The sequence below is a fragment of the Chanos chanos genome, chromosome 10 (assembly GCF_902362185.1).
Source record: "Chanos chanos chromosome 10, fChaCha1.1, whole genome shotgun sequence".
Classification (NCBI taxonomy): Eukaryota; Metazoa; Chordata; class Actinopteri; order Gonorynchiformes; family Chanidae; genus Chanos; species Chanos chanos.
Window position 1 is genome coordinate 32578988 of NC_044504.1, and position 27971 is coordinate 32606958.

Consider the following 27971-nt stretch of genomic DNA (forward strand, 5'->3'; position numbering starts at 1 on the left):
GTTCATTTCTCTCTTTCAAAGTGCTGCCTCTCCAGTTGCTTTCTCAATGTTTTACTAAAGGCATCGCAATTCTCCACAGTCACGTGTTAAAAAGCTTTCACTTGGAGTCCATTAGGAGAAGAGTAGGCTGGCTCCTGACGGCTCCATCCTGGTTCTTCACCACGTGGGCCTTCGTTGTCATGGCGACCCGTTCATGATGGGGGAGGGGGGGGGGGGGGGCGGGGAGGAGGTGGTAAGGGTGAGACAAGAGCACAACCTCTCTGACCCAGAATTATGGTTTGGGCGAACCCCTGAGCCGGCTGTAATTCCCCTCCACTCCTTTCATGAGTTTCAGCGATAAGGCAACATGTCAGTGGCTGGGGAGGCGTTCTCTGCTGAAACACGGACAGGTCCGAGGCATTGGAACCACGCCGCTATTGCCTTGCTCTGCTCTGACACACATATCCTAGCATTGTCGTTTCTACTTCCTCTTTTTGTTTAGCAATTCATTCCCGTCTATTAAAGCCAAAAGCAGCGACAGTCTCTTTCTTTACAGTCTTGTTTTTTTTTTTCATTCTCTCTCATTTATTATATTACACAGGAACGGGGCCGTCCTTTGTGTGTGTTTCAAGTGCTTTGATGCTGCTCACAACCTTCTTCTGAGGTCCAACGATGGTTACACCAATTTTCTTGAAGTCTCTGAATAGAGAGGAAAAAGACAGAAACAGAGAGAGAGAGAGAGACAGAGATGGGGAGAGCGTGACTGGTACAGTACTCACTGCATGACATATGGTGACATTAGTGACAAGCCCGCAGTGCTGCTCCACCCCTCTCTTCCTCAGCCAGTCCCAGAGTGTCAATCATAAAGAACTGTGCATCCCAGAAGGACACAGCATGGACACAGATGTACAGTCATCTGAGGAATAGCACTGTCTCAGGACATGATAAGCTTTGTGTTGACACAGTCGAAAAAAAAAAAAAAAAAAAAAAGACTACATTTTGGGCTGCTTGAGTAAAGGCCAATTTGGATAACAGCAGCACTGTTTAAGTGAGTGCATCTGGAATTTGGATTTCTGTCTGGATTTCTACGATGGTTTGAGGGGAACAGCACTGGCAAAAAATACATTTTAGACAGATAACCCAAATAATTTCTATCATATATTAGTTACATGCACCAGATGACAAAAGCTTGTATTATTTACGGTCTTGCATAGACACTTCAGACTCACTAAATGGACAACCATTCCATGCACATCTGTAAGTGTTTGTGACAAAGAATCACTGAGTTCGTTATCGTATGATAAACTCATCTTCTATAGACTCAGTACGCTATGAACCCTAACACAGTACAAACAAATTAGTGAGAAACTTTAATCTGTCAGTTCGGTTTAATTTAGTGAGATTATGCATGATGTTGTGGTCTTGGACGTAATAAAAGCATATTAGTCAAAGCAAACCTAGGTTAGGATAGGCACAAGAGACACGCGCATTCAGTAAATTCAAGTCAGAGGACCTTTCAGTATATCAGTGTCCTGTAGTAAACCCTAAGGAGGATAAGAATGCAAGCAGGGAGGTTTTTAAAGGCAGCCAGCACACAGTAAGCCGTGATCAAACCCACCATCCAGTCTTTAAAGGTTAAAGTGTCGTAATTCCCATGGACGGCTCCCACTCGGGGCATGTGGCCGCTGGCCTTACCTCAGCTAGGCAGATTCTAAAGACAGAGTAGACCTTTAGAATGACAAGTTGATCCCTGTGTAGACAGTATCTTGTCATTGCTCAGTATGTATACAGCAGCATCTGCCCCGACAAAACCTAATGCTATCGAACAGGCCTAACAAAACCAATTACAAGCTCCTGTAGGGATAGGTTTTGCTTTCAAACTACAGGCGGCTAAAAGTAAGTAAGTAAATAAATAAATAAATAAAATAACATGAAAAGCAAACTCTAGCCACAATATTAAAAAAAAAAAGAAAAAAAGAACATGCTAAATCTATGCTAAATTAGATGAGCATGTAATCGGCTGTGCTAATTAAAATGCTACAATACAACGGACAGATTGCAAGCAGCTGAAAAACTGAAGTACCGAATGCTGCTACTCATTAAGCACGCCAAACTCCATTATTCTAACAAAAGGGAATCTTAATGAGAGAGAGAGAGAGAGAGAGAGAGAGAGAGAGAGAGAGAGAGAGAGAGAGAGAGAGAGAGAGACAGAAACTGAGGGAAAGAGCAAAAGAGAGAGAAAGGGGCAGGGATGTTTCAGAAATATTTGACAGAAGGTTAAAAAAAAAAAAACATTCAGTAGATACATTTCTTTGACAGAACTACACAAAAAACTCTAAAGAATAACTTAGGTACTGAAAACCAATGAAGGAAAACAGAGCTTTTACCACTGGTAGAGGAACACACAAAAAAAAATCTATGTCAGTGAACAGCTGCCCAGCTGCTATGTCGGTGAACTGTTTTGGGCCTGACTTCTCCATGTAATGAACTACTGAAATGACTGAGGTTTTAAAGACATCATGGGTTAAATCAACTGAAACCACATGCCAGCAATATGTCAAAACAGTCCTTCAAAACACAGTTAACATAAGCAAGATGACAGATGGAGACTGAGCTCACTTCCTTCCCAAAATGTCACACAATCTCTGTCATAGCGAACATGTTTGCATCGCTAATTCACAGACGGCGACAAGTAGGAAGCCCAAGGGTGAAAGACCATGGAAACTGAATGAATCAGCAATAACCACCAATATCAAAGCCTCTTTGTCTCTCTTAGACATCTCACGCATCTGAGATTCAAGTGCATTAGGTCAGAATACTCTTTAGTGCGATAATCTATGCCTTAAGAATTGAGGATGAGGCATTAGGACCATCTCGATGACCAGAGAGTTTCATCATTTGCCAAATGATCAGAGGGTCTTTCAAAAATACTTTTAATGTTATGAAAATGCTTTTGGTTTTTTTGGTTTTTTGAGGGCTAAAAAAAAGACATTGCACAATATAGACCTTTTAGAAACTGCAAATTGAATTAAAGTGAGCCATGACAAAATATGATCTATGAGAAAAAGACGCAGTTCAAAGTCACATCAGGCTCTCACAATGCCTTTTTAGTATTTGGTAAATCATACTAGCTACCAAATCATCGGATGAAGTTTTGGTCTGTGGGTTGCTGAGTTAGTGTGGAAAAATGAATTGGTTGAATGATTCAGTGGAAGGAATGAAACAATGTCCATGTGGGACAAACCATACAGCATTGGTCTATTGTGTTTTATGACTTATTTATCTTCTGGGAGCCTCCCATACTGCAAACTGAATGAATATGATTATGGAGCAAAGAACTTCAAGATCTGCAGTAAATAAATAATAATAATAAAAAAAAAAAATCATGTTTGTTGCTAAAATTCCCATGCTGAAATACAACCTCAGTTCAGCATACAGGCAATGATACATCCAGGGAAGGTCGTGTTTAATTATGAACGTGTAATACTCTTATCCAATCAAAATACCAATTTCTCCCCTTTACCCCTGCCTCCGTAGGGGTTGAACATGTCTCCAGACATCACCGTGCAATCCACCTACTGCCCATATAAGGCAGAATGGTGTGGACACAACGCGCATCTTAAGCAATTCAATCTGGGTCATGGGCAACGAGAGAATTTCTTTGGCTATTTGCATTTGATTATTTACCCTGACATCTGAACAAAACAAACCCCTACAACAATCTTAATTACAGTGTTTAGCCATTTAGTCCAGAGCGTGGCCTTAAATGCTTCACAAACCAGTGTTCCACATCCAGGGCTTTGATCATCTTGATTATGAATGTCAAACTATTTACACTCCTGAATACTTTATCAATTGTGGGGAACAAAAAAAAAACCCCCCGTCTCCAGAGATGTTATCCAGACTGGGCTACGGCCCCTGGTGAGCCACCACCGAGCTTTTCCCATAAACTTAGATCAACATGGAGCAGTACAGAGAAGTTATTATTAGTAGTTCGTTGTTTGAGTCAGTCCCTGATTCAGAACTGTGGGATCTCTGCCCGATTCAACCTCCTAAACCTGTTTCAAGGCTGTTGACTGTCAAAGCTGTAGTTTTATTTTGGTTCAGTCTTTCATCTCCACAATAGCTGGGGCTGCAAACAGAGGTAAGCGTGTCTGAAACACTGTCATCGCGAATTAAGTTCAAAACGATATGGCCATGTTTTCGGGATTACCCCTAAAATATAAAGTGAGCAGATTTGTAAAAATATTCTGCAATCAGCAAGATGTGCTTGGGTGGCCAAAACACTCACATGGGGACCACACTTGTGTATCTGCTCAAACCTCCAAACATGTCTATTAAAAGCTTACTAGTATATACTGGAGCGGTAAATAACTGTCAACCGACAGACTTATGAGGCACTGAACATTAGGAGAGCGAGAGAAATAAAAAATATAACAATAAGGAGTCACACTGTCAAATAAATGTCTTCAAAACATGTGTTAGTTACTACAGTCGATAACACGGACTAACAAAAAGTGTATAGTGTTTCACAGACAATTTCTGTTACTGTTTGGTAGGATTACCTGGGTTGTTTGGGCCTAATTGCAGTCAGCTGATTACGTGACTGTTACAAGGTCTGTGCTGACTGCATTTCTCAATGCGAACTTTGCAGGCCAAAAAAACTGGACGCTATTACTTAGTCATCTGGAAACAATTCCCCAATCATTCCAGAATGTTCCGTAAGCAAGAATGGTTGCAGTGAGAGAAACGGCTCTCTTACTCTGCTGAGGTCTTGGCCAGAGTATCACACGAGCTGTAGCTGACCCCACTGAAGGCCTCCTTGCAAGGTAGTGTCCTCACACTCTCTAGCCAGTCGCCCATGGTGCGGAAGGAGGTGATATCTGTGCTGTTCCGATCCAGGAGCAAGTTGGCTGGTCTGGGAGCACAAGAAAAGAGGGAGAATGTTAGGACCGTGACAAAAGACGTCGTGCATTCTCGTGCGGCTAAGCTAATAATGATGAGTGAGGGAGCTCAGGAACTGATGTGTGAACCGACGTGAAACCACTGTGGAGCTCATCTGCCACGGCTCCTTTTCCTCCTCCCCCTCTCCCTTCACTGCCTCTATTCTTCCAAAGAACTGATGAGTCAATTCTCTTTTAGGCTCTCGTCCTAAACACTTCCTCTCTGAACAACATATAGTCGCGTCTGTGATTCACATCATGTATGAAAAAAAAACAAAAACAAAACACACACACACACACACACACACACAATCACTGAGAAAATAAGCTCATAAAAATGCATGCCGCTGAGGAGAAACACTAAAGGTTTCAAATCTGATGTGCTCGCCATTCCCAAGGGTCTCTATAAGGAAATACCTGCAGGGATGAGGGACACGATCCACAACGTGCTGTGGATAAGATTTCTTTTTTTGGCAAACGTCAATTCATAAAGGAATATTTATTTTAATCCATAAACATCTGACTATTTCTGATGATTTCTCAATATGCTCGTGCCTAATATTTATTGGATATAAATGTATGAATGTATGAGTGAGTCCAACATTTGTGCTGCAAATGACAAATTATTTACTTGCACATTGATACAATTTATATATTAATTTATAGTTATGTTAAACTAAATTACTGCAGCACAAAATAACGAGATACATAAACACGCTTCTCTGTACATAACAGCAAAGAAGGGATTAAATCAATCGCTAAATCAATTTAAATTTGTATCAACTGCGTAATGAAGTGCCAAAAACACTTCAGGTTGAGTCTCAGTGGCTCCTTAAGAACAATGATGGGTGTGCAAGCAATGTTAACAGTGTTATAAATATCAGAGTGAATGCCTCGACGCAGGAAGACTGTATTGACAGCCTTAGGACACGAGCACCTGATCAGAACCAGGGGAATACAACAAAGGAAATGAGATTATGTTCCCCTGGGAGACCACTATTTATAACAAGGTAAATAAACAAATTATAATGCCAGGAAGTCCACCCCCGAGCCATGTGTTTTCAATGGTGAAATTCGAAAAGATAATTTGCAGAGAGAGGGATATAAACGACGGTGGCTGGACTTCTGACATGGAATTGTTTTTGGCTGTATAAATGGGTAAGGTAAGACCCTGCAACTATTTCCAGTTTAACTCTCTGTGCTGCTGACACAGGTTTGAGAACACTGGAGTAGGCACACCTGGTAAGCGCTACCCTGGGGCACTGCAAATAGGTTCCCTTGAGAAGAAAAGTATATTAAATCTTAAAGCAGACCATGAAAAAGACGGAGAAACATACAATGCTTCGTTCGCAAGCTTTCGAAAAGTTTGAAAATATCTTTATATTTACTGGATTAAGAAGAAAATAATATTCCTAATGGAGTATACCAGTGAAAAGGGGTCAGACAGAACTGCAGTGCTAGAAGCCCGTGGTCTCAAAAGGGTAAGCAAGACTTTATGTGAACAAAATAATCTCATCTTGATTCCCACAAGTTAAAACCAGGAAAGAACAAGATTCTTGACAATCATTTACTTTGTAGGAAGACTATTGATTCAAAAGCTCTCCTCAAAAAAAAAAAACGCTCTCTTAACCAACAGGGTATTGTAGTAAACTCTGGATGACCTTAGTCCTTGTTCTTTTTTACCAGCTCTTCTGTTTGTTTTGATAAGTTTCTTTACTTTCAGGCACGGCAAATTCTCACCAAACAAGACACAAACAAGACAGTAAAGGGAAGGTTGGAGATGAAAAGAACATCTTTGTTGTAGGGAGTGAAAGTGATAGCCTAAACCCTGGTGTGCGCACTGCCTTTCTCAAACGGCCGAGCGTTCAGCCCTAAGATTCCTTGACATAAGCAGAACAGACGAGTGGGAGAGGAAGAGGAGTAAACACTCCGGGTCCCTGTCCATTCTCCCTATTTTTCTTTTTCTTTCTTTCTTTTTTTTTTTTTTTCTGTAAACTCCCCACTGGTTGACTGACCTCTAAATAACCACGGCTGTGTAGTATCATGTTTTTAAAGCTCTCTGGGGAGGAGAGGAGGAGGAGAAGGAGGAGAAAAGAGAGAGAGAGTGGGGGGGGGGGGGGGTATTCTTGCCCATCTTCTTTACAGAAGAGACATCTGGGGAGTTTGGACGTGAAGAATGCCTGTCCGACCAGCGAGGAGAAATGGGGTGCCCATGCTTGCCCTTCACTGAAGAGACGCCTGCGTTTCCCACAGCCATCTGCTCAATTCTGATGCTGACTCTTATCCCTATGACAGAAGGGTTCAAACCCAGACTTACACGTCCAGTTGTGGGGGAGGATTAGAGGTGCTTTTCCATTAACATGTTAGTGCATTTCTGACAAATGAGGTGCATGGGCCTGGGACCAGCTGCGCCCGCGGTCCTGCAGCGGCAATCCGGCAGTCAGCCGCAGCAACACCTCAATGTGTGTCTTGCTCGGGGAGCCATAAATCACCTGGGCCCAGAGCTCTCCGGCCAGCCCATGTTAAAAGCCAATCAGGCAAATTACATGCAAGCTCCCAGGGACCCATTTTCACTTTCTTAAGAAATCATTAGTCACCGTTATGCACTCGGACGTCTCAGTAAAAACAGAGCTCCCTGTTCCCTGAGTTCATGTCTACGTATTGTGGGCTATGGCACGGTGTCTGGACTTCCTTGGCCCGGCTTTATTACAACAAAGAAAGAAAAACCACAACGAGAGAGAACATCGGGTGAGATGGGAGGTGGGGGGGGGGGGGGGCAGGGGGTTGGGTCAAATATGGTTTTGGGTCACCTCATAATGGAGACAAGAGGGCCGGCACCAAATGAGTAACCCAAACTGCAACAGGAAGCTGGTGATTGTTTATGACAAACTCTGGACAATGTCACTGGCTCCAAAAATAAACAGGTTTTGTTCAGGGAAAATAAATCCATGCGAATATTGAAAAGATGCGAACAGCGACCAGCTGCTCAAGGATATAGTGTGTGACTGAAATGGAGGGATGGACATAAACGAGTCTCGGAGGAAGAGATAATTTCCTTTCATTACAGCCCATGAAAACAGTCCCAAAGAGCCAAATGTGACAGGATGCAGAGAAGGAGTGGGAGGCAATTTGGGAGCAGAAGCATCCGAGGCCTGTGCTGGTCCCCTCGGGTGGATATGTGTGGGTGAAAGACATACCTGGAGGTGGTGTTGGCTGTAATCTTCAGGCTGCTGGGGTTGCGGATGAGCTTGTCCAGAATGCTGACAATCTGCTCAAACTTGGGCCGGTTGTTGCGGTCCTTCTGCCAGCAGTCCAGCATCAGCTGGTACAGGGCCGCAGGGCAGTCCATGGGTGGAGGGAGTCGGTAGCCCTCGTCAACTGCTTTGATAACCTGCGGCACCATCATAAAACAGGATGAGACGAAAAGTCAAGCTGGGATCTGGATTGGAATGGCCAAGTTTTAGCATGTAAAGTGCTGCAATTTTGTTGAGCTATTGTATCAATTTCCTGTCCCAGATTCTTTCATAGATCCTCGGTATGAAAATCTACTTTGGCTTGCAGACTGACGACAAGGACCTTAAGAAAATGCAAAACAGATGAACCTTGTACTTTACAGAAACACAAAATCAGTTTGCTTGAGTACACCACGTCTGGTCATGTTACCATGGTCACACATACCAAAGTAACCGAGTCAATATAATCTTCCCGTGGCCTTTTGCTTATGGTCAGTCTTACAGGGCCACTGTTCATGGTCAATGCTGAAGTAAAGACTGCACAAACACTCTGAAAACACCCAGTGTTTTTACCAGTTTATCTTGATGCTGAGCTCTACCTACGCCTTCCCACAACTATTGTCAAAGAGGCATTCAGAATTCCCGTACTGACCCTCCCACCTCCTTTTGTCTAAGTACGGTCAGGTTACTGTCTCATTCTGGCACCAGGACATGGGAATATTGGGTAATGGTTGTATACGCCACATGGTCTCTCTACGCCTCACTTCCTTGCCCAGTAGGAAGTTCATCAGCTTGCTAAGATGACAGGTCTCTACTCACATCCTGATTGGACATCTCCCAATAAGGCCTCTCTCCATAGGACATGACTTCCCACAGCACAATCCCGTAGCTCCATACATCGCTGGCTGAGGTGAACTTGCGGTAGGCAATGGCCTCCGGTGCCGTCCACCTGATTGGGATCTTGCCACCCTGACGAAATAATACACTGAATATACTGAAACTGAAAACATTAGCACATTGGCTCCAATTTTGTCAAAATTTCACATAGTTTTAAATGACTTTCAAAACTTCTTACAAACTGGGCCAATGCGCAAGCCCCGTGGCATCTATTAGCCTCTACTGTAGTTAGATAAGCAGGAATGTAGGAATATTGGTGTGGTTGTACACTTTAAGTAAAAAATAAGAAAACTTTGTCAGAGAGATTTCCAAGTAATCATGCATGCAATGAGTGGGATGATGATGGTGATGTAATCACCTTAGAGGTAGGCTCAGCATATGGCGATGTTTGAATAAGAACTGGGTTGCCAGCATTGGTGTGAGAGTACCTGAGACTCAGCTTCACCCATGCTCTGAATGGGTTTATTTTATCTTCACACAGCTGTCCCAGAGGACACCGTACTGTGTTTGCATTGCTCCACACAAACCTGTGCCTAGACCACTGAAGCTACTTTGGGCTCAGTCGCCTTGTTCGCAAGGGGTAGAGAGAACGGGGAGCCAAAGCTAACTGGCTCCTTGGCCAAGTCACACAACTCCTGCCTCGCTTCTTCCAAACATACTGGCCTCGAAAAAATAAACTCACTTGTGCTCAGGCCTCCCTAGTGAGCGCAGGCAAACAATCTCAGCTCTCAGAACTGGGAGATTATAGCTAATGAATGTAAAATTTAACATCCATGCCACAGAAGATCCTGAGGGGTTAGCGTAGAGGGAAGGTGGAAGTGGCGGAATCGTTGTGGGTACGGAGTTCTAATGACCATGGAATGAGGTTCAAACACATTGCGTTAAAGTGAGAAGTGGCTATCTCACTATCACCACAAAGCCACACATTTACAGTGGAAATATATGTTACATGTGGCCAGCGTATGATGTATGCGGCGATATATCCACATATGTATAAATATATATATGTAACAGTTATGAAATAATCTCTATCCAACGTGGACTGTATATAAATATGACACATCTGTAAGTTGACACCTGAGCTTTAAAAGCAGTGGTTAGGCCTTTTCAACACATTTCCCATCCTGTGAATTTATGTTAGCCTTATCACTTCTGCAATTTATTTCGGCCCTGGCTATTTTTCCCCTCCTCCCACAGAGCTTAGAGACTTACATATATGGGCATCAATCTACATGGTGGTGGATGTACACGAAGAGGATTGTTACGGGGAGATAGGGAGATGCAATGTCACTGTGTGGTCACTTTGCTCTCAGAGTGCTCTAACTGTGCAATCAGAAATTACTGAAAAAGTGTTTTATCTCAACTCCCACCAAGAGTGAATTGATCTGTATATATCTAAAATAAAACAATGATAATGTTTAGTCAGTGCTTCAAAGGCCTTAAGCAAATATGAGGCAGACATAGTTTGTGATGACACGATTCAGCAGGAGAAACCTATGCATGGAACTGGTTTTTAGAATGGAACAGGCCATGGTGTTTCGTCGGGTTTCGCTTACTCTTGTTGTATATGCAGCCTCTGGATCATCCTCCAGCACTCTGGATAAGCCAAAGTCTGACACTTTACACACGAGGTTGCTGTTGACCAGGATGTTGCGTGCAGCCAGGTCTCTGTGCACGTAGCCCATGTCTGAGAGATACTTCATTCCTGAGGCGATACCACGCAGCATGCCGACCAGCTGGATCACAGTGAACTGGGCATCATGTTTCTAACAGACAGGAAATGGGAGAATCAAACACTAAGGTCTTTTAGGCATCTATGTTGAAAATAAACAAAAAACGTTATCCTTGAAAAGTCTAAAAAATAACGATGAAACAATGAAATCTCACTGAGCAGCCCTATGATTCGGAATGAGAAAGTAGAGAGTATATATCCTAGAACTGATAAGAACGGAATCTAAACTATATGTGGAAAAGCAAACATTATTGTAATGTTTGTGAATTTGCTTGATCAGCAAGTTGCTCCAATTCACAAATACAAACAGGAAGTGTAAATAAAAACAGATATGGGGACCATATCTGAGCAACATTTCTGAAGCCTTCTGGCAAGGGACCTGTGTTTACACTGGCATGTGTGAATAGGGCTTTTATATGCACAGTGATATGAACAGGCCTTGGAGATAAGCACACGGGGAGGAAGCTCTTCGCTAAGAAAAAAAAAGGAGCCAGGCGGGCCGGATGAGAGAGATAGCATTGATTTGTCAGAGAGCTCTGAAGAAAGGCTTCTTTCACCAAAAAACAGGGAAACTGCACTCGAACAGCTGTCTGCAAGAGCTATACTGTTTCTCTCTCCCTCTCTCTCTCTCTCTCTCTCTCCCTCTCCCTCTCCCTCTCTCTCTCTCTCACCAACGTTTTATTTCTCACTCACACTCTTTTTCTTTCGCTGTAACTAAGAGAAAGAGAAAGTAGCTGGGTGCTGTGTTCATGCACTGAATATAAAATAAGTTTGGGTGAAAATAAACCCTGGACCACCTGGAACTGAGTGGAGCCTGAGGAAGTTCAAAGGCTTGCTAATAATAGTGACACGAACAGCGGTGAGGAAACGCATTCAGGGGAAGATGACAGTCCTCTTTGATAGAGTGCAGACCATGCTGAAACTCGTAGGAAATTGCTGCAGAACAGTGCAACTGTTCACTCTTTTTTTTTTTTTTTCGACCTTGGGATGCTGTGCAGGCACATATGGGATAAAGTTCAGAAAGGTTCTGCTAACTCCTCCATGCCATGTTTGCTCATGTTGTTTTAATGTTATGCCTTGGCTAATTTCAGTAATCCAAAGCCAGTCTTTCACGGCAATCGTACAGGGGAATTCCGATGTCCCGCACTGCGCTGCCCAAGCGCAAAACCTTCCGTTATCAGTTCTGTAGCATTAAATAGTTACGCCCACTGCATGAAATGGAAAACCCTATTCATTTGCACCTTTTCCAGATTGATCAGGTACTTGTAACAAAAAAAGTCACACCGGTCACGATGTGTGTATGGCAAGCGTGGTAACGTTGTCCTACAAACACCCGGCCGTCTGGCGTGGCTTTGCACTGGTAAATGGGTGAAAAATGACGCAGAGGTGGGTGAGATCATATGTCAGGTGAAGAAGAGCCAAGGCCCAGTTGCCGCGGCCAAAGGTTAAACTTGCTGGTTTAATGAGCTCATTAGTGCATTTATCAGCACTTTTCAGATGGCTCGGCCCTTGCCTCGGCTCATGCACCGTGCGGCCTGTTGTTTGCTTGTTTGTTTTCACACCACTTGTGAATCAGTAATGAGAAGTCATCTGAAGGACAGAGCATGCCCAGTTTGTTTAATTGGCATAGCTGAACAGGCAGGCACCGGGCCAGTCTCCTGCACTGTAACCGCCTGTACATTTCCAAATACACACTCACTATTCTTTCCCCCCCCTCCTAAGCGTAGACTCTTCTCTGGTTGTCAGTGTCTATTTAAAGAGACATTTCCTTTAGCTATGAATAAACATGAGTCTGATTTCTTCAGTCTGCTTTCTTGCTAATACAAAGACACTGTCACATAATCAACTCTTTAAGGCAACACAAAGACAGAGGTGATGTAGCATACTGCAATTTGTGACTATTGCTAAAATTCAGTGTTAAATATTCAACATGCAAGAATGAATAAACAGGTGCTCTGCAGAGCTAAGTGAGGATGAGAGATAAAGAGACAGTGAGAGAGAGAGAGAGAGAGAGAGGGAGTGCACAGAGGAAGACAAGTATTTAAATCGGGTTAAGATGAGCCCTAGACGTCCTGTGCACTGTGCCCCTGATCATACATAATGGAGACTCATTAAGTGTTCTCTGTGTGTCAGACTTACTCGCAGGAAGCTGTCCAAAGAACCGTTCTCCATGTACTCTGTCACAATCATCACTGGCTTACCTAAGGAGAAAGAACATTTCAGAGAACAATTCAAAGGGGTCCTATTCTCTAAGAATGATAAGCTCTCAGAACAGAATCCAAGCGGTATTTCATTTTCCGTTTGTGACTGAAGAACTGTATATTAAAAACTTGTAATGTTCTGAATTTCCTCAACAGTCACTGAGAAGTATGCTTCCAAAAAAAAAAAAAAAAGCCCCAAAACAAAACTATTTCATTTTCATTACGCAGTAAATATGTTTTTGTTTTATTTTTTTGTGTAAATATCATTATTTCAGTAAAATAAAGAATTTACTGTGTTCAGTCTTGACACATATGGGTGTTCTTAAAAAAAAAAAAAAAGTCTGGGGTTCCCAGCTGTTTTTTATGGCTTTGAGGAGCAAAAGAATGAAGCTGAGGACCACAATACTTCATACTGGCCCCCGCCGGGTTTTCAACACATCCAAGACATGGTCCGAGCTCCCCCCTTAACAACCGCACTCCGGGCTGCAGTGCCCCGCTCACACGAAACCTTTGACATGCCGGGGTCAGTTGTCATAACCGTGACTTTACTGCAGCCCTAGGTTTGGAGAGTGCTTCCTGAAGGATGAAAAGAGGTCCTGGCTGAATTTAAAAGACCCACAAGGTCAGCTGTCACTGTGTGACAGCTTTATCCTCTTGCCCCTCCCGTTCATAAATTACAGCTTTTATCATCTGTACCTTATTTCACTACCTCCCATCGATGGCCCACAGACACACAAAAAAAAGAGGTCTTTAAATCAGGAAAGGTCTGACAAACAGTTCTGTTGACGTGAGATGTTTGTCTGACAGATGGCTTGATTCTTTCTCCTTCTTTCCATAGCATGTGCATGTAACAATGTGAACAGCATACATCTGGCCACGGGAGACATGCGTTCAAAACGACATAATGCCAGAGTGATAAATGGTGTTTATAAAACGCATACAACTGATACGAATAGCGTAGACAAAAAACAGCCCAATTAATGAAACGCACTGAAATCCACGCCACTTGCTATCTTAAATCCTTCACTGTTTATAGGGTTTATACCATGGAGTGAACGGGTGATCCAACCTGTAAGTTGTCAAGAAGGTGCAGCATACCCCTTTTCTCTAAACATGGGGCGTACTCTTGCAAACAGTCAGAGATATTGTTAAACACACTCTATCGCTGCGGTGAGACTGTGATAGAGCGGCCCTTTTACTGAACCCAACGGCTTTTACGGTTTCTGATAATAACGGAAAAAAAAAATCCTTTCTATAAACTTTTGATCCTGAAATCCGACCCATAATCAGCATCACGGCCCCTGACGACTGTGTGAAGCAGCAATCGCAGCTCTGCAAATATTTTGCCAAATGCAGGGCCAAGCGCAGCAGGTTAAATGGGGTGTGAAAGTCTCTGGATTATTAAGAATTAACAGAACTGAGTTAATAAATCACCCAGAGTCAGAGGATATGGGGGAGACATGCCAACCTTCCCCCTACCCCTACATTCACAGAACTACACCCCAGAGCTGCTTTCAATCTCACACATATGCTGCGCATGCATACTCCTCACACAGACACAGACGCAGACACAGACGCAGATGCAGACACAGGCACACACTACTCTATGCTGAATCATCCAATCTCAACAACAGCCACTGCTGACAATTTAAAATAACCTCTCTCATTATTTACAGTTCAAAACCTAATAGTGAGGCCATTGCAAGATTTATTACACAAACATAATCCTTCTTTTATGAGTAATTATAGACATGAAAGGCAATTTCTGCTGCCTTTACTGCATATTTTTTGAGTCAGAATGAACGAAAACTTGACTAGATGTTGAAGATGTTCTTTTTTTTCAGACAGATTTTGCCGAATGACTAGTCCTGTCTGTAAACATAAGATATTGTCTTAGAAAAGTGTTCATATTTAAATAAACCACAGAAACGTTCAAAACATTTCAATAGATAAACCATTTCAACACTTCTTATGGAAGACAAAGCTTAGACAAAATGTGAAACAAAGCTGTAAATATCTCCACAGTTACTTAGATGAATGATGAAAAATAGAAACAATTACATTACAATTGACATTCTGGAGGAGTCTCAAACATTTATATAATTGTTGGCTAATCTGAGCAAGTTTCACTAAACCTGGCCTGTTTCCATTTCAGATTGGTGTGAAATCCTATACTTGTGGGGAACAGTTATTACTTCATTTGAAAGAAGGTATAATTTGGCAGTGTTATTTAACAAGCGAGAGCAAGTAAAGGTTAAGGTAAAGTCTGATTGAAGACTGTGGTTCAAACCAATTATTTTTCCATCGTATTTGACCGTAACGCTGTCTATTGCTTTTGAAAAACCGGATAATCTGTGAAAATTGTACCTTTAAGAAGCCTCCTGTGACAGATCGTGGTATGGGACCGAGGACACAGGCTTTGATCATACCATATAATAGAGATTGATCTGGTGAGATTTACAGCTCTAGGTGAATTTCTTCTCTTTGGAAATTGGCCCACCATTACAAGACACAGTTCTATAAAGCTGTGGCCTCCCATGTGACAGGGTTTGCCAGGTTTATGGAATTTGCTAATCTATAACTGGAAAACAGCAAACGCTCCCAAGTCAGCCTCTCCTAAAACGAACAGCTCTAAACTTACAGCCTTGAGAACCATGGGTTCAAAAATTTTGAAATGATTGATGAAATTTAAGCACAGATTAAAGATGCAATCCTGCGCAAGAGAGTTATTTCAGGCGATCCACCAAATCTTGCAAAAATAAAACATAAATTTCACTCTCTTTACAATCGGTGAAAAATGGCAGTGGATTAAGGGTGAAAACTTGCATTTGGAGACAGGGAAAGGGATTACTTGAGAAGAAAAGGGAAAAAAAAGAGGAATTTTGTAACCAAATAATGCAATATTGTTTGGAAACAGCTACACTTACTACGAGTGACCACGCCCTCCAGTCTGATAATGTTGGGATGGTCAAACTGTCCCATGATGCTCGCCTCACTCAGGAAGTCCCGCCTCTGCTTCTCCGTGTATCCTGTTTTCAGAGTTTTGATGGCCACACAAATTTCCTTCTTAGAGGGCAACCTTAAGCGTCCACTGCACACCTCCCCAAACTCTCCTGCAAAGAAAATGTAATAATTTTTACTCATATGTATTTCTCAAACTCTATTGAACTGATAAAATGACCCTGTATTTACTGTTGCATGATAAAAATAGGACTTGAAGGAGCTTTGAAAAGCTCCACGAAAAAAAAGACAAAACCAACTGTTTAGCAATGACAATATTAATGAAAGTATCAGCATAACAGATTATGGTAGGCTTTTAAAAATATATGTATGTATATATATAAACTGGAATTCAGATTCAATTGGTGAAGCAGATTAGCCACGCAGGTGTAAGATTTTCTTGTGCTCCCCTGGCCGGGCAATAAGTCCACATCAAAGTCCTGTGCAGGGGGCCAGACTCTTCACTGACATGGGTGGTGACAGACATTTGGAAGGGTGGGAGGGTAAAGATGATGTCATGACCTAGACATCCAGGCCAGGATCATATCCCGCTTACGTAAATTCCTGAACAATTATTTCCCATGCCGGTTGAGACGAACGGGTGAAATTCAGAGTCCCTATCTGGAAAAACTTAGGCGAAATAACTGCAAGCTGTCAAAACAGCCGCCCTGCCGAGTCCAGCCAACAGGCCAACGCTCCTGACCATCTCTGACTTTAGCCTAACCCCACTTAATCCCCTGCAGCTATCGCGCTGATAAGCTCTGCCGATATACGAAGTCCTACCATTTCACACTCACAAGAATTCACGTGGCTGCCAATAGATCACTGTACAAAGTCATGCACCCAAATAAATGAACTGTTGCATTTTTTTTTCTTTCAACTTTTGTCTTGACTGCCTGCCAACAGTTCAAACCTTAAAACTGCAGCGGTGCCATGAGATGTAGGTAGGGTGCAGGTACTTATTATACATGTCAGTTACAAAGCCTAATGTTTGTGTTATGAGATTAAGAGGCAGCCTTGAGGAATCATGTGCTGTTATTTGCTGGGTGCTCCTCCTATGTCAGCCAGACGCATGAATCATGAGGCATTTTGCTGATGTGCGTTACTCATTTAAAGACATCGGGGACTTGGGGCGTAGAGAGAGAGAGAGGGAGAGAGGGAGAGAGAGAGAGCGAGAGAGAGCGAGAGAGCGAGAGAGAGAGAAAGAGAGAGAGAGAGAGAGAGAGGGAGAAAGAGATCTGTGGGGGGTGTAAAATAATAGCAAAGCTGGAGGTGCTCTCTGTTTTCCCATCTTCCTCTGCTCCAGTCAAAGGTGGAAACTCTACTAAAGGCAGTGAATAGAATGAGCACTTAGAGAGACCCCCCTCTCTCTCTCTCTCTTTCTTCGAACTCTCCAATCAGATGAAACCAACTCTGGCTGATTTCTCATTTATATCGCTTGCATTTGTCACAAACATATTTGACCCTCTAGACTAAAACATTGCTGCCCCCCCCCCCCCCCCCCACCTTGGACCATGTTTGATGACTCTGCATACCTGCACCAACCACTTTATCAATGGCTATGCAAGACGCATCCAGCTCCTTAGCAAATTCATGCACAGCCTGGCTAGGGTCCTCATAAGTGTGTGGATCCACATAGGTCCTTATGCCTGGGAGTCGCACTTAAAGAGGAAGAACAAAAATGAATTATATTTTAAGAGTAAATAACCCTCACTTTAAATGTACTTACACAGTAGTCTTCTAGTTTTGTGTCTACATCACTGACAGTTGAAACGGATACACTCAGTATCATGCTTTGATATGTCCATACAGAAAGGATATAAAATCAATCTTCTGAATCAATCCAAAATGTAATTCGCAGGATATGGGAAGAAATCAGAGACAAAGACACTAAGAAGATAAATACTTACAGTGACCGTTGCCAAAATGAAGCCTTTTCTCATCTGGATGTTTGGATTTGCTCGAACCGCAGAACCTGCCAATTAAGAGCGGCGAAAGGCAATAATTAACCAGACTTTCATATGAGCATTTGCTGTTTCAAACTACACTGTTGAACATCTTACGACAGAACAGACGAAAGTAAGTAGGCAATGCTGACCTGACTGTTTTGCTTTGGCTATGAGGCAGAACAGTATTTAGGAGTCTTATAATAAGCCTTGAGATTTATGCACTCTTTCAACAGTGCAAACTGCCAAGATCAGCCTCTCTGCACGACACGACACTCTAGTCTCTCAGTGCCTGTTGCACCGAGCAAAAGGAGAGACAGGAAAAATAATACAGCCTCTGCCAAGTGAATCATCGAGAACTATATATAGGCAGCTGACATGTGGGGCATGATCTTCTCTGCACACATCTTCATAAAGCTAAGATCTGAGGGGATGGAAGAGTAGGAATCCCCTGAGGAGCACATGTGACTGGGAAGTGACAGCTTGAAGATGGAATCATTTAAGCCCCCCCTGTGTGGCCGCTGTTTGAGGACGGACGGACCTGCCAATCACGACGTAGAGAAGCACGGTGAGGAGGATGATAGCCACGGCGGAGGAGATGGCTATCAGCACCACCTGACTGTTCTCGCTGGAGATGGAGAAAGCTGGAGGAGGGAATGACAAGAATGGACTGTCAGAATCCATGTCTTCCCAGATGTACAAATCCACATATATATATATATATATATATATATATATATATATATATATATATATATATATATGATATGCTGTGTAAAAATCAAACATCACCGCTTAGATAAATATTATTAAATGCCCAGTGTTAAGCAGCATCCAAATAAAACTGCATAAATATCTCAACACAAACTATAAAACTGGACCATATGTCTTACTTAGGCATGCAGACTATATTTTATATCATAATACATGCAGCTACAGCTCAAATCTCTGTGACAGAGAAATAATGGTCCATGAAAAGTCCCTGAGGGAAGCCTAATTAAACGAATGGGTCTCCACTCACATCATTTTCTGTTAAATTATGGGAAAAGAAAAAAAAAAAAAAAAGTTTTCATCCAGGTGATGAGAAGCCGTCCATCACCATCATTCATCGTTAAATCTGTTTGAATCTTATGAATAAACGCATTCTTTCAGAACTGTGAAGGAATCATTTCTTTAAATAAGCCATAGCCCTCAATAATCCACCAGAGTGTGAGATTGAGCGTTGGCCTCAGCAACACCAACTACTTATGCTATGGGAGCCTCGATCTTGGGAAGACTTACTCGGATCTCTCTCTCCGCTCCAGCTAACTGATGACTAATGAGTGCTGTTACCTCATCGGACTTAAACCATCATTTTACATTTAACATATGTTATGCGGCTGGCAGCGAGCGGAGACACGGCCGGCCAAAGGCTGTAAGGTATCTTTCCATTCCATGACTATGCATTGATTTTCTGTAAATGTCTCACTTTATAAAAAAGAAAAAAAAAAAAAAGGCACTTTGTGGGTAACTGCCCTGCTTTGAAAACAGGACATACATCAACTGTACACTGGCCTGATTATACACAGCTCACTGTTGGCAGAATAATGCTGACTAATCTACTGTGATCGATAATGACATGGCTCACAGTGTCACATCATAGAGGCTAAGTGGCAGATATTTGAGGACTGAACATAAGTGTGTTCAGCTACAATGAAGTACCAGGAAGAGCAAAGAGTAAGTGCGGTGTGTACATAATACTTATTACAGGCTAAAAATTGACATAACATTATTAGTTTGACCCTATAAAAGCGGTTAATAAGAACAAAGAATATCCCTTGTAATGTATTTATGATGTTCTAACTGGCTGAATGAATATCAATGTGTCTGGCCTGATTATCGGTGCCTCTGAGCCCTGGCTGACAGTAATAGAGTGTGGTAGGAGGTAGGCAGTGCTTACAGTCTGGGCTGGTCTCAAACTCAAATTTGCGGCTGCTGCTGCCATAGCCAGCGGCCGTGCGCGCTCTTATCTGCAGCAGATAGGTGGTGTCTGGTTTCAGCCCGCTCAGTGTCACGTTGGTGCCTTTGGACCTCAGGATGGTGTAGCTGGTCTCTTGTTCCTGCTTCAGGAAACAAGGGAGATTGAAGAGAGAAGGAGAGAGAGAGAGAGACAAAAAAAGGAGATTTTAATATCAATAACCAAACAGGGAAAGTCATGCAAACCGCAGGAAGAGTTACATCGAAAGCAATTCCAATCATTTATGAACCGAGCGTGTTGGTGCACATGGCCACCTGTCCGCTGCGTGCATGCACCGACAGCAGGACCAAAAGTATGTCATATGGGGTCAGTCTCCTGGAGTCAGAAATGTGCATTCATAATCAGGTACGTCCCAGACTGCCCGTGGGGATGGTGGCAACTCGGCTTGATAAATTGCCACCTTTATTTTTTATGGCTTCTCTAAAGATCTTTGCAGTGCGCTGATCCTCTCAACCAGCAAAAAGTGCAACGGATTTACGAGGCGTCTTTACTTTCAATCCATTGTTTCCAGATGTGCTTCTTACTGGGAAAGGAAGGAGTGGAATGAGAGGGGTGTGGAACTTGAAGTCATTTTCTGTAGGAGTTCAGGAAAAGACAGATTTCCCTCTAACAGTGGGATCAGTCACATGCCATCTTCTTCATCTTTGCTCATCCACCCACATCACCCACCGGGCTCCAGGCAGCGACTGCACTATGTCATCCGAGGAGTCGTTCAAATACAGGTACGGCAAATTATGCCAAGCCTGACCTTCGAGAGTCACTCGGTTACCCATACTGTTTCCCTATGCCGAAATAATTCACGTCAAATGGGATTTGTGCAAATCGTTTTGAGGGTTCAGAAAACGAACTAGGTCTATAGAATTTCATGTCCCTTGTCCAGACCATACACGGTAATTAAGCTGTTGATGAAGGCTGGTATGTCCCATAATTGTCAAGTGTTGCCAGAAGAAACAGAACGACTACAATTCCTGAATATGAATTAAAAGTATCTGCTCAAAAACCAATCAGAGACGAGTAGATAACTTCTTAATGCAAAAGAAGAATGAAAGAAAAAGTAAGAGCATATACTAGTAAAACTTTGGGTTATGTCTCACAAAATGTTAACTTTGTGCCATTGGCTGTGTGTTACACTGGCTTTGAAGTTTGGCAAAGCAGCACAGATTTCACTGATGCTGATATCCACTTGAAGAGCTCTCAAGTTATAAGAAGGATTTTGTTTAGTTTAGTTTGCAAGAGTAATTTAAAACCGGTCCGCCCATAATGATGTAAGACATTTCTTAATCTTTCTAACCACCAAAACTGCATTAAAGTTTTTGGTCTGACTTAAGACAACCTCCAATGCAAACACACTGCTGCACAGATTTACATAATGCATTAGGGGAAGTGCTCCAGTTAAACCAAACATCGTGTCCCTGGACCTGACTTCATTTCTACTTATTTACTGCAACAAAGAGAAGCCATTTCACATAGCCGGCCTTTATATACAAAACTCAGCACACGGGCACTCAAAAACCCGCAAATGGAGTGCATCAGGTTTTATGATGCTAGAAGCCCTTTAAAATAAATTCACTCTTAATGTCTGGGAGGACGAAAGCAATACCCCGTGTCATATTGTATGTGTCTTCGTTTAAGTCGTAAATCTTTTCACAGGTTGTCACTGTTCACTGCTCACGACATCATGTGATCCCCTGGAAATCACAGACAGGTGTGTCCAGACATCGCCTACTGAAACTAGTATTCTTACCATATGGCTCAGGTCTGCATCAGCCACCTCTAAGCTCCACGCTTTGACAAGGCATGCGATTGTTACTTTCTGCCATGTACACTATTGGTGGAACTCAATATGTTCGTCATGTTCTGCTCTGACAATCTAAATACTGCAAAATAGGGTTGCCGCTGTGCTTTCGGGCCGAAATGAAAATTGTGTAAATATAAAGCGCATTTCAACAAGCATACCCTCCGTCTAAGCTGGAAGCAGAAATAAACCATCAAGAGAAGTAAACACTCTCAAATTAAAGCAAAAGAAAAAAAAAAAACATTGTTTCTTTTAGTCTTCTAGATTAATATGATAAAACAGAAAAAATAATCACAAGCGTGTATTCCCACCATCTGTATTTTAACGAAGAGCACAGAAAGGCCTTATCTGCTATTTAGACCAATTTTTAGAATTATGCTAGGTACACCCCAAACTCAGGAGGGCATAACCGCGGCTCTGAGAAACCGTGTTCGTTGGATTTTTTTTTTTTCCCCATTTTTAGAGACACTTGCATTGTAAGGCTGCTTTTAAAACCATCCTACCATTTTTCATTCAATATATATATATACACAGAGTGTGCAGAGTATTTCCCCCCTGCCTAGCATGTAATCAAACAGAGATCTATCTTAAGCGAAGCAGCACGGCCTCTCTTAGTAGGAGAGTCCTCCATGACCACATCTCACAGGAGCAGTATCGTTTTGGTTCCGGCAATGCTTTAATGGGTTTTTCCAGAAAGGGGGTTTGCACTGTTTGTTTGATTTTATGCCACACAACATTATCCAGTGTAAACATCATGTTGTTTTGAACTGGGGACCATTGACACTGCTCTGTCTTTCTTTCTTTTCTATTCTTTTCTTTTTAAAAAAAAAAACAACAAAAAAACAAACAAAATAATACGAATCTGGCCTTCTTTTGTAAGTCTTTTGGTACTGAGGTCTATCAGTATTCCTCTGTGATCAGTGTGAGTCAGTTTAGTTCTGTGATCAGATTTGGGGCTTTTCTGAGAGGCCCCTGTGATTGTGTGAATCACACAATGATTTGTGCGGGTGGTGGTGGTGGTGGTGGGGGGGGGGTGTTCTGTCATCCTCCGCCAGACAAGATCAAGGGGCAGCAGAGATCTTACTGTGGGTGTCCCTGGCTTTTCCACATGGCGGCACCGATTGTGCGAGACCTCTGTAACTCAAGCCATGCCTGATGGAGCAATTCCTCACAATGTTGTATAATTAACAGGAATCAATGAGGAGACGGACTCACATTTCATTATGAAAGGGGAACACTGTACCACCCAGGGTCAAACGAGACAGGGCGGATTTAGGGAGGCCCTGGAGTGTACCTGTGCCAGGCAGCAAAACTAGCCCGAGATGAGCCGCCATTCGCTTGCAAATAGGGGGATTATGGTTGACCCACGGCATTTCCAAAGGCTGAGATTTGGAGCCTGAGCGGTCACACTGAAAGAAACATTACAAACGTCTTCTGTAGCAAGCACAGGAGTCCACCAGGCCCTGCCAGAATTCATTTTTGCCACCTGATTGAACAGTGGTCACTTTAAATTAACATAATTCGTGCCGCCATCAACTCCAACAAATATGTAGTCAAAATTCTGCGTGGAAACGATGAATAGAAATCAACTGCTGGTAAACAATGGTATAATGTTTGGGCAGAGACATGAAGTTTTGCGCATTGAATTATTGAAGCTCGGGATCAAGAGTGTTTGTGTGTGGTCACAAAGACAAACCATTTACCCACCAGACTATGGAATGTTTGCTCTGCTAGGGCAAATTCTGGCTGGCTGCCACCGGAGAAGGTTCTAGGACTTTCTTTTGCGCTCTCAGATCCCCTGCCAATTTGAGAGTAGAAACTCCCCCCAATGTCATGGCCCACTTAAGTGCCAAAGCAAGAGCCTGATTTCCTTGAGCCTAAAGGATATATTACCCACTTCACATAGGAGCAGATGACATCACAAAGCCCTGACAGCATGAAACAGCCTCAGTGAACACACACCCACGGCGGCTCTGAGAGCTGCCCCTGAAGAGCAGGATTCGTGTGGGCCAACAATGCTTGCCCTGCTATTCAGCATATTAAGTCAATCAGGACCCAATCCCGGTACGCTTCATTAATCCAGTGGCAGCTGGGGCAAGCCAGGAGAGGGCCTGCCTAGAAAGGATTGTGATAGAGGAGCAGCTATTGTATTGAAAGCGATGTTCCTTCAGGTAAGCAAGTATGGGTTTCTACCGCACGTGGATTTAACAGACATGTGGAGTTTAGATTAGATGGCATTGCTGCTTTGCTAGACCAAAGCTGAAATGATCTGACACTTTAACTGACTGAGTGGGAGGGCTTTCAATAATTCGAATGATCATCATGAGAGAGTATAAAGTGAAACCTGACAAAGGCACAGCAGTGAAAATATCACACATGGTAGACTGAAACTTACATTTTTTTTTCATTTAACTAAGCCTCAGCAGACTTCTTTTTTCTTTTACCTTTTTGAAGCGGTGTGAACTAACGACCTGAAACATGCTTTTTCAGTCATGTGTATCTGCATTTTGGATTAAGCTTTCTGTTGAGGCCTTTCAAAAGTTAAATGAGAGACATTCAAAAGTTAATTCTGTCAGTAAACAGGACAAAAGCAGAGCAAACTATACACACCTTCTCATAGTACTTGACCTCATAGTCCAAAATTATTCCATTGGGTCTTTCTGGCTCCAGCCAGGACAGTGAGATGCTGTTTCGGGATGTTCTGTCCTTCCTGATAACCGTGACCTGAGATGGTGCTGCAGAGAGGAAGAGAGAGGGGGGGAAAGAGAGAGAGAGAGAGAGAGAGAGAGAGGGAAAGAGGGAGAGAGGGAGAGTGGGGAATGAAAAAGAGGATTAGCCTCATCCATTCTACCCATGACCGCATTACATGTGCACAGAGCAGGAGTTCACAGGAAGTTCACATGGACATTTTCATTCAACAATTTTGCATCCTTCAAATTAGTTCCTGTTGACCTAATTGAGTTTTCTCTCCTGTGGGGGGAGGAGGGGGGGGTTGATTTCAAAGTTGAGAAATTTAAGAGCACATATGATGCAACAAGCCTTTACAGTTTTAACGCTTTTTCAGTCGAAAGCCAGTTTAACTTCGCCTCAGAAACAGTGGCCAATGTCTGTATAAGTCCAGACCGCAAGTACAGAGTGTCTTAACTTTGAGCCAGGGCTTATTCTTTAAGGACCATATGCATCAACCCACCATCTCTCATGGGTCCCTTAGCTCTGTCGCTTCACATGGTCCCAATCTACGATCATAATTCAAGTCAGAGCTCTGTCTTACTCTCCCTCTTTCTTTTTTTTTTTTTCGTCTCTCCCCATTTTACAGCTCTCTAATTGCAAGCCAGCACACGGGCCATGCAGGCATCTGACTGGTCTGTATTTTAATTTTATTAGACCACAGGAAAAAACATGTTGTTCTTTGATATGTTCGAGCTTTTCTTGATTGTGATTATACAGTTTCGAAATGCCTCATTCTCCCTGGAAGTTATTTTTTCTCTTAATAAATCCAGATGGGTAGAGTCTGCTGCCAGTCCTCAACTCCCCCCTCCCCCCCACTGAATTCTGACAGTGAAGATGTTATTGAAGTTTTATAGTGGTCACAGTTTATAGTAGCCTACTCATGATTTATGGAGAATGAACAGCAGGCTCATTTGACGCTGGTTATTTCTCTCAGTTTTTCCTTTTGACCCCGGCGAGTCCAAAAAACGCTCCATTGTTTCTCTCAAAGCAGGAGAGAAACAACAGGCAAAATGAATTTAGAAAAGGTAAAATTACATCCAGACAGATATTATATACAGTAAAGAAGGCCACGGTGCCACAAACCTTTTCTCTTTCAGCTCAAAAACCACAACCTTTATTGTTAGATTAAACAACGAACGCAAGCCGCTGGCATACGCAGGTGTGGCTGACGATAATGCGCTGGCGAGTTGTGAGCGAGACCTGCAGATATAAACATTTGTAAATGATCTCGGTGAAACACATGGGGAGTTAATGACACTCTGCAGATCACTGAGTCACCAAATGTCCTCCACATGGGCATGCAGGACTAGTTTGTGGGAAACGAAGTCCTCAGCACACGCTGTATGTGGGTCTCCTCATCCATTGGTCAAGTGCTTTTCTTACTGCTTTATGCTCCTCAAAAAACTCCCTATCGCTGTAAGAGGAACAGCAATGATCACAGAGCCTTATGGCCTGGCCTAAACCTACTGCTACGCTCATGCGGAGCCTCTTATCAACCTATACCATGGCCGAACTAATCCTGTCCTGTGGGACCAGACAGGACTTAAAGAAATGGGGTCGTACTCAGCCCAAGGTCCTTCTATTGTCATCAGCTTTGTTCAGTGTCCAATACTAGTCCTGAAAAGACTACCAGCAAAAAAAAATAATAATAAAAAAAATAGAGAGAGAGAAGAAGAGAGGGGAGTCTGCTTGCTACATAAATCTTTTACAGCTTTAAGGATGTTGAGAGCCTAGTGAAAAGAGCACTGTCCTAACATGAAACGCAGCCCTGCGTCTAGTGTTTTCTTGGACCTGCGCCGGACATGGAGTGGAGATGAACCTGCCGAGGACAGACATCCTGTTGATTGGCCCATTGATTCAAGCCTTTAGGTTATTCGCTAGCGGCATCTGTCTCCCCTAAAGATGAGAGGTTAACACCGGGGCAACTCGCCACAGTGGTTCCCAGACCCAGATCGGGGGCGAGGTTTGGTGGGGTGAGCGTAACGGAGATGAGCTGGTTGAAGGCAGAGCCGCAGGTAGACCTGGTGACCGTGTCGTGAATTCATTGGCTAAAGAGTCTGACTCCCTATACCGAGGATACAGCGGTTCAAGATCGACTAAGGGCAAATTTGTTACACACATGCGGGCCGTGTTTAAAGGGGGAGGACGGCTGTACTAACATATCCGTGCGAGACCCTCGTAAACGTGCTCTCTAGCGGACAGTGCAGCTGCAGGCCGAGCGCTGTGAAGCCGCCATTCACACATCCATCTTCTCATTCCATCTTCATTTTACAGGACTGTAAAGGGGTCCGGATTATTTGTACAAGAACAAGGGGAGTAGAGCAGTGGCAGGAGGGGTTCTGATCTCAGCCTTTGTGAAAGAGCCCACAGCTGAAATAAAACCCATTTAGATATTTTGGTCCAACGTTTACTCATAAAGGGGAAAAGTCAAAATGAGTGAGTGTTTTAGAGAAAAAAAAAAAAAGATCTCTCTGTGCTTAAAAGCACAACTAAATCAGAGCGGAATGACAGAAATGTTGGATTGTGAGTATGTGTGTGACAGGTTTTGAGTGTGTATGCATGTGTTAGAGTTTGCGCGCTCATGTGTTTGTGTCATAAATCACCTTTGTTCTGTTTTCTTTAACATTTCTAACCATAATATTATACTTTTTCTCTCAATTTCCCTTCACACTGTAGAAGAGGAGGGCATAAGTCAAGTGGAATGAATGAACCACTAATCCTATATTCACTGCCCATTACTCAGTGTGTTCAAAACTCTGTCATCTCAAGGCATCCATGTCTGGCATTGATGACATTAATAGACCACAGCTGACAATACAAAAGAAGTTCAAACCGCATCAAAATTTCTACAGAAGACATAAAGCTATGACGTGCAAATAACAAAAGCCAACTTAGGGAACTTTCACAAACAACAGCGAATTTGTTTGCAATTTTAAAAAAAAAATTATGGGCAAAAATGGAATGATGCTAAGCCGATAATCTGCATGTTTCAGGCTTTAGGCTTCTCTATGATTCTGGAACCAGATGTCACAGCGATTCTCTCATTGTTAAATCCCAGTCTGCTTCAAACTAGCAGCTAACAGTGCATTGATGAGACACTAGCTAAACGAAAGTCCAGAAGTCTCTCCATGACAGTAAGGATTTTATGAGCTTTAACCCGAAGTCAACTGGTCCCTATAGTAAAAGGGTGCAAACCTATCAATCTTTAGCCTTTGATCTACAGTAGTCTTCTGCCTACTTTTTTTATGGCAGCTCCAGAGTCTGTAAGCTTCAGTCTATGGTGTGTGCTAAATCACCCACTAGGCCCTGCACCTATCACTTAAAAGACAATGCAAGGTTGACAGAGGAGACAGGTTCCGGCCCCACGGGGCCAGAGAGAAGAAACGCATGTCTTCACCGAGGAAACCCAACCAAAATCAGAGGCAGATGGCGTTGCATTCAACATCCCCCTTGGTTTCACAGTAACCTTAGGAGTTGTGACCTTCAAAAAAAGCCATT

The 27971-nt window shown here is 42.9% G+C and overlaps 1 protein-coding gene across 1 annotated transcript in view; it reads right to left on the bottom strand.

The window, feature by feature from the left end:
- Nucleotides 1-572: 572 nt before the first annotated feature.
- epha3 (eph receptor A3) overlaps nt 573-27971 on the bottom strand; it is a 72185-nt gene continuing 44786 nt past the window's right edge. Inside the window, exons 6-17 of the mRNA XM_030787202.1 lie at nt 24354-24478; nt 19871-20033; nt 18473-18575; nt 17896-17960; nt 17521-17646; nt 15913-16098; nt 12924-12985; nt 10609-10818; nt 8975-9124; nt 8120-8313; nt 4742-4897; nt 573-678 (exon numbers count right to left, since the gene is read on the bottom strand). Coding sequence (XP_030643062.1) covers nt 573-678; nt 4742-4897; nt 8120-8313; nt 8975-9124; nt 10609-10818; nt 12924-12985; nt 15913-16098; nt 17521-17646; nt 17896-17960; nt 18473-18575; nt 19871-20033; nt 24354-24478 — 1646 coding nt within the window. The remainder of the gene's footprint in view (nt 679-4741; nt 4898-8119; nt 8314-8974; nt 9125-10608; nt 10819-12923; nt 12986-15912; nt 16099-17520; nt 17647-17895; nt 17961-18472; nt 18576-19870; nt 20034-24353; nt 24479-27971) is intronic.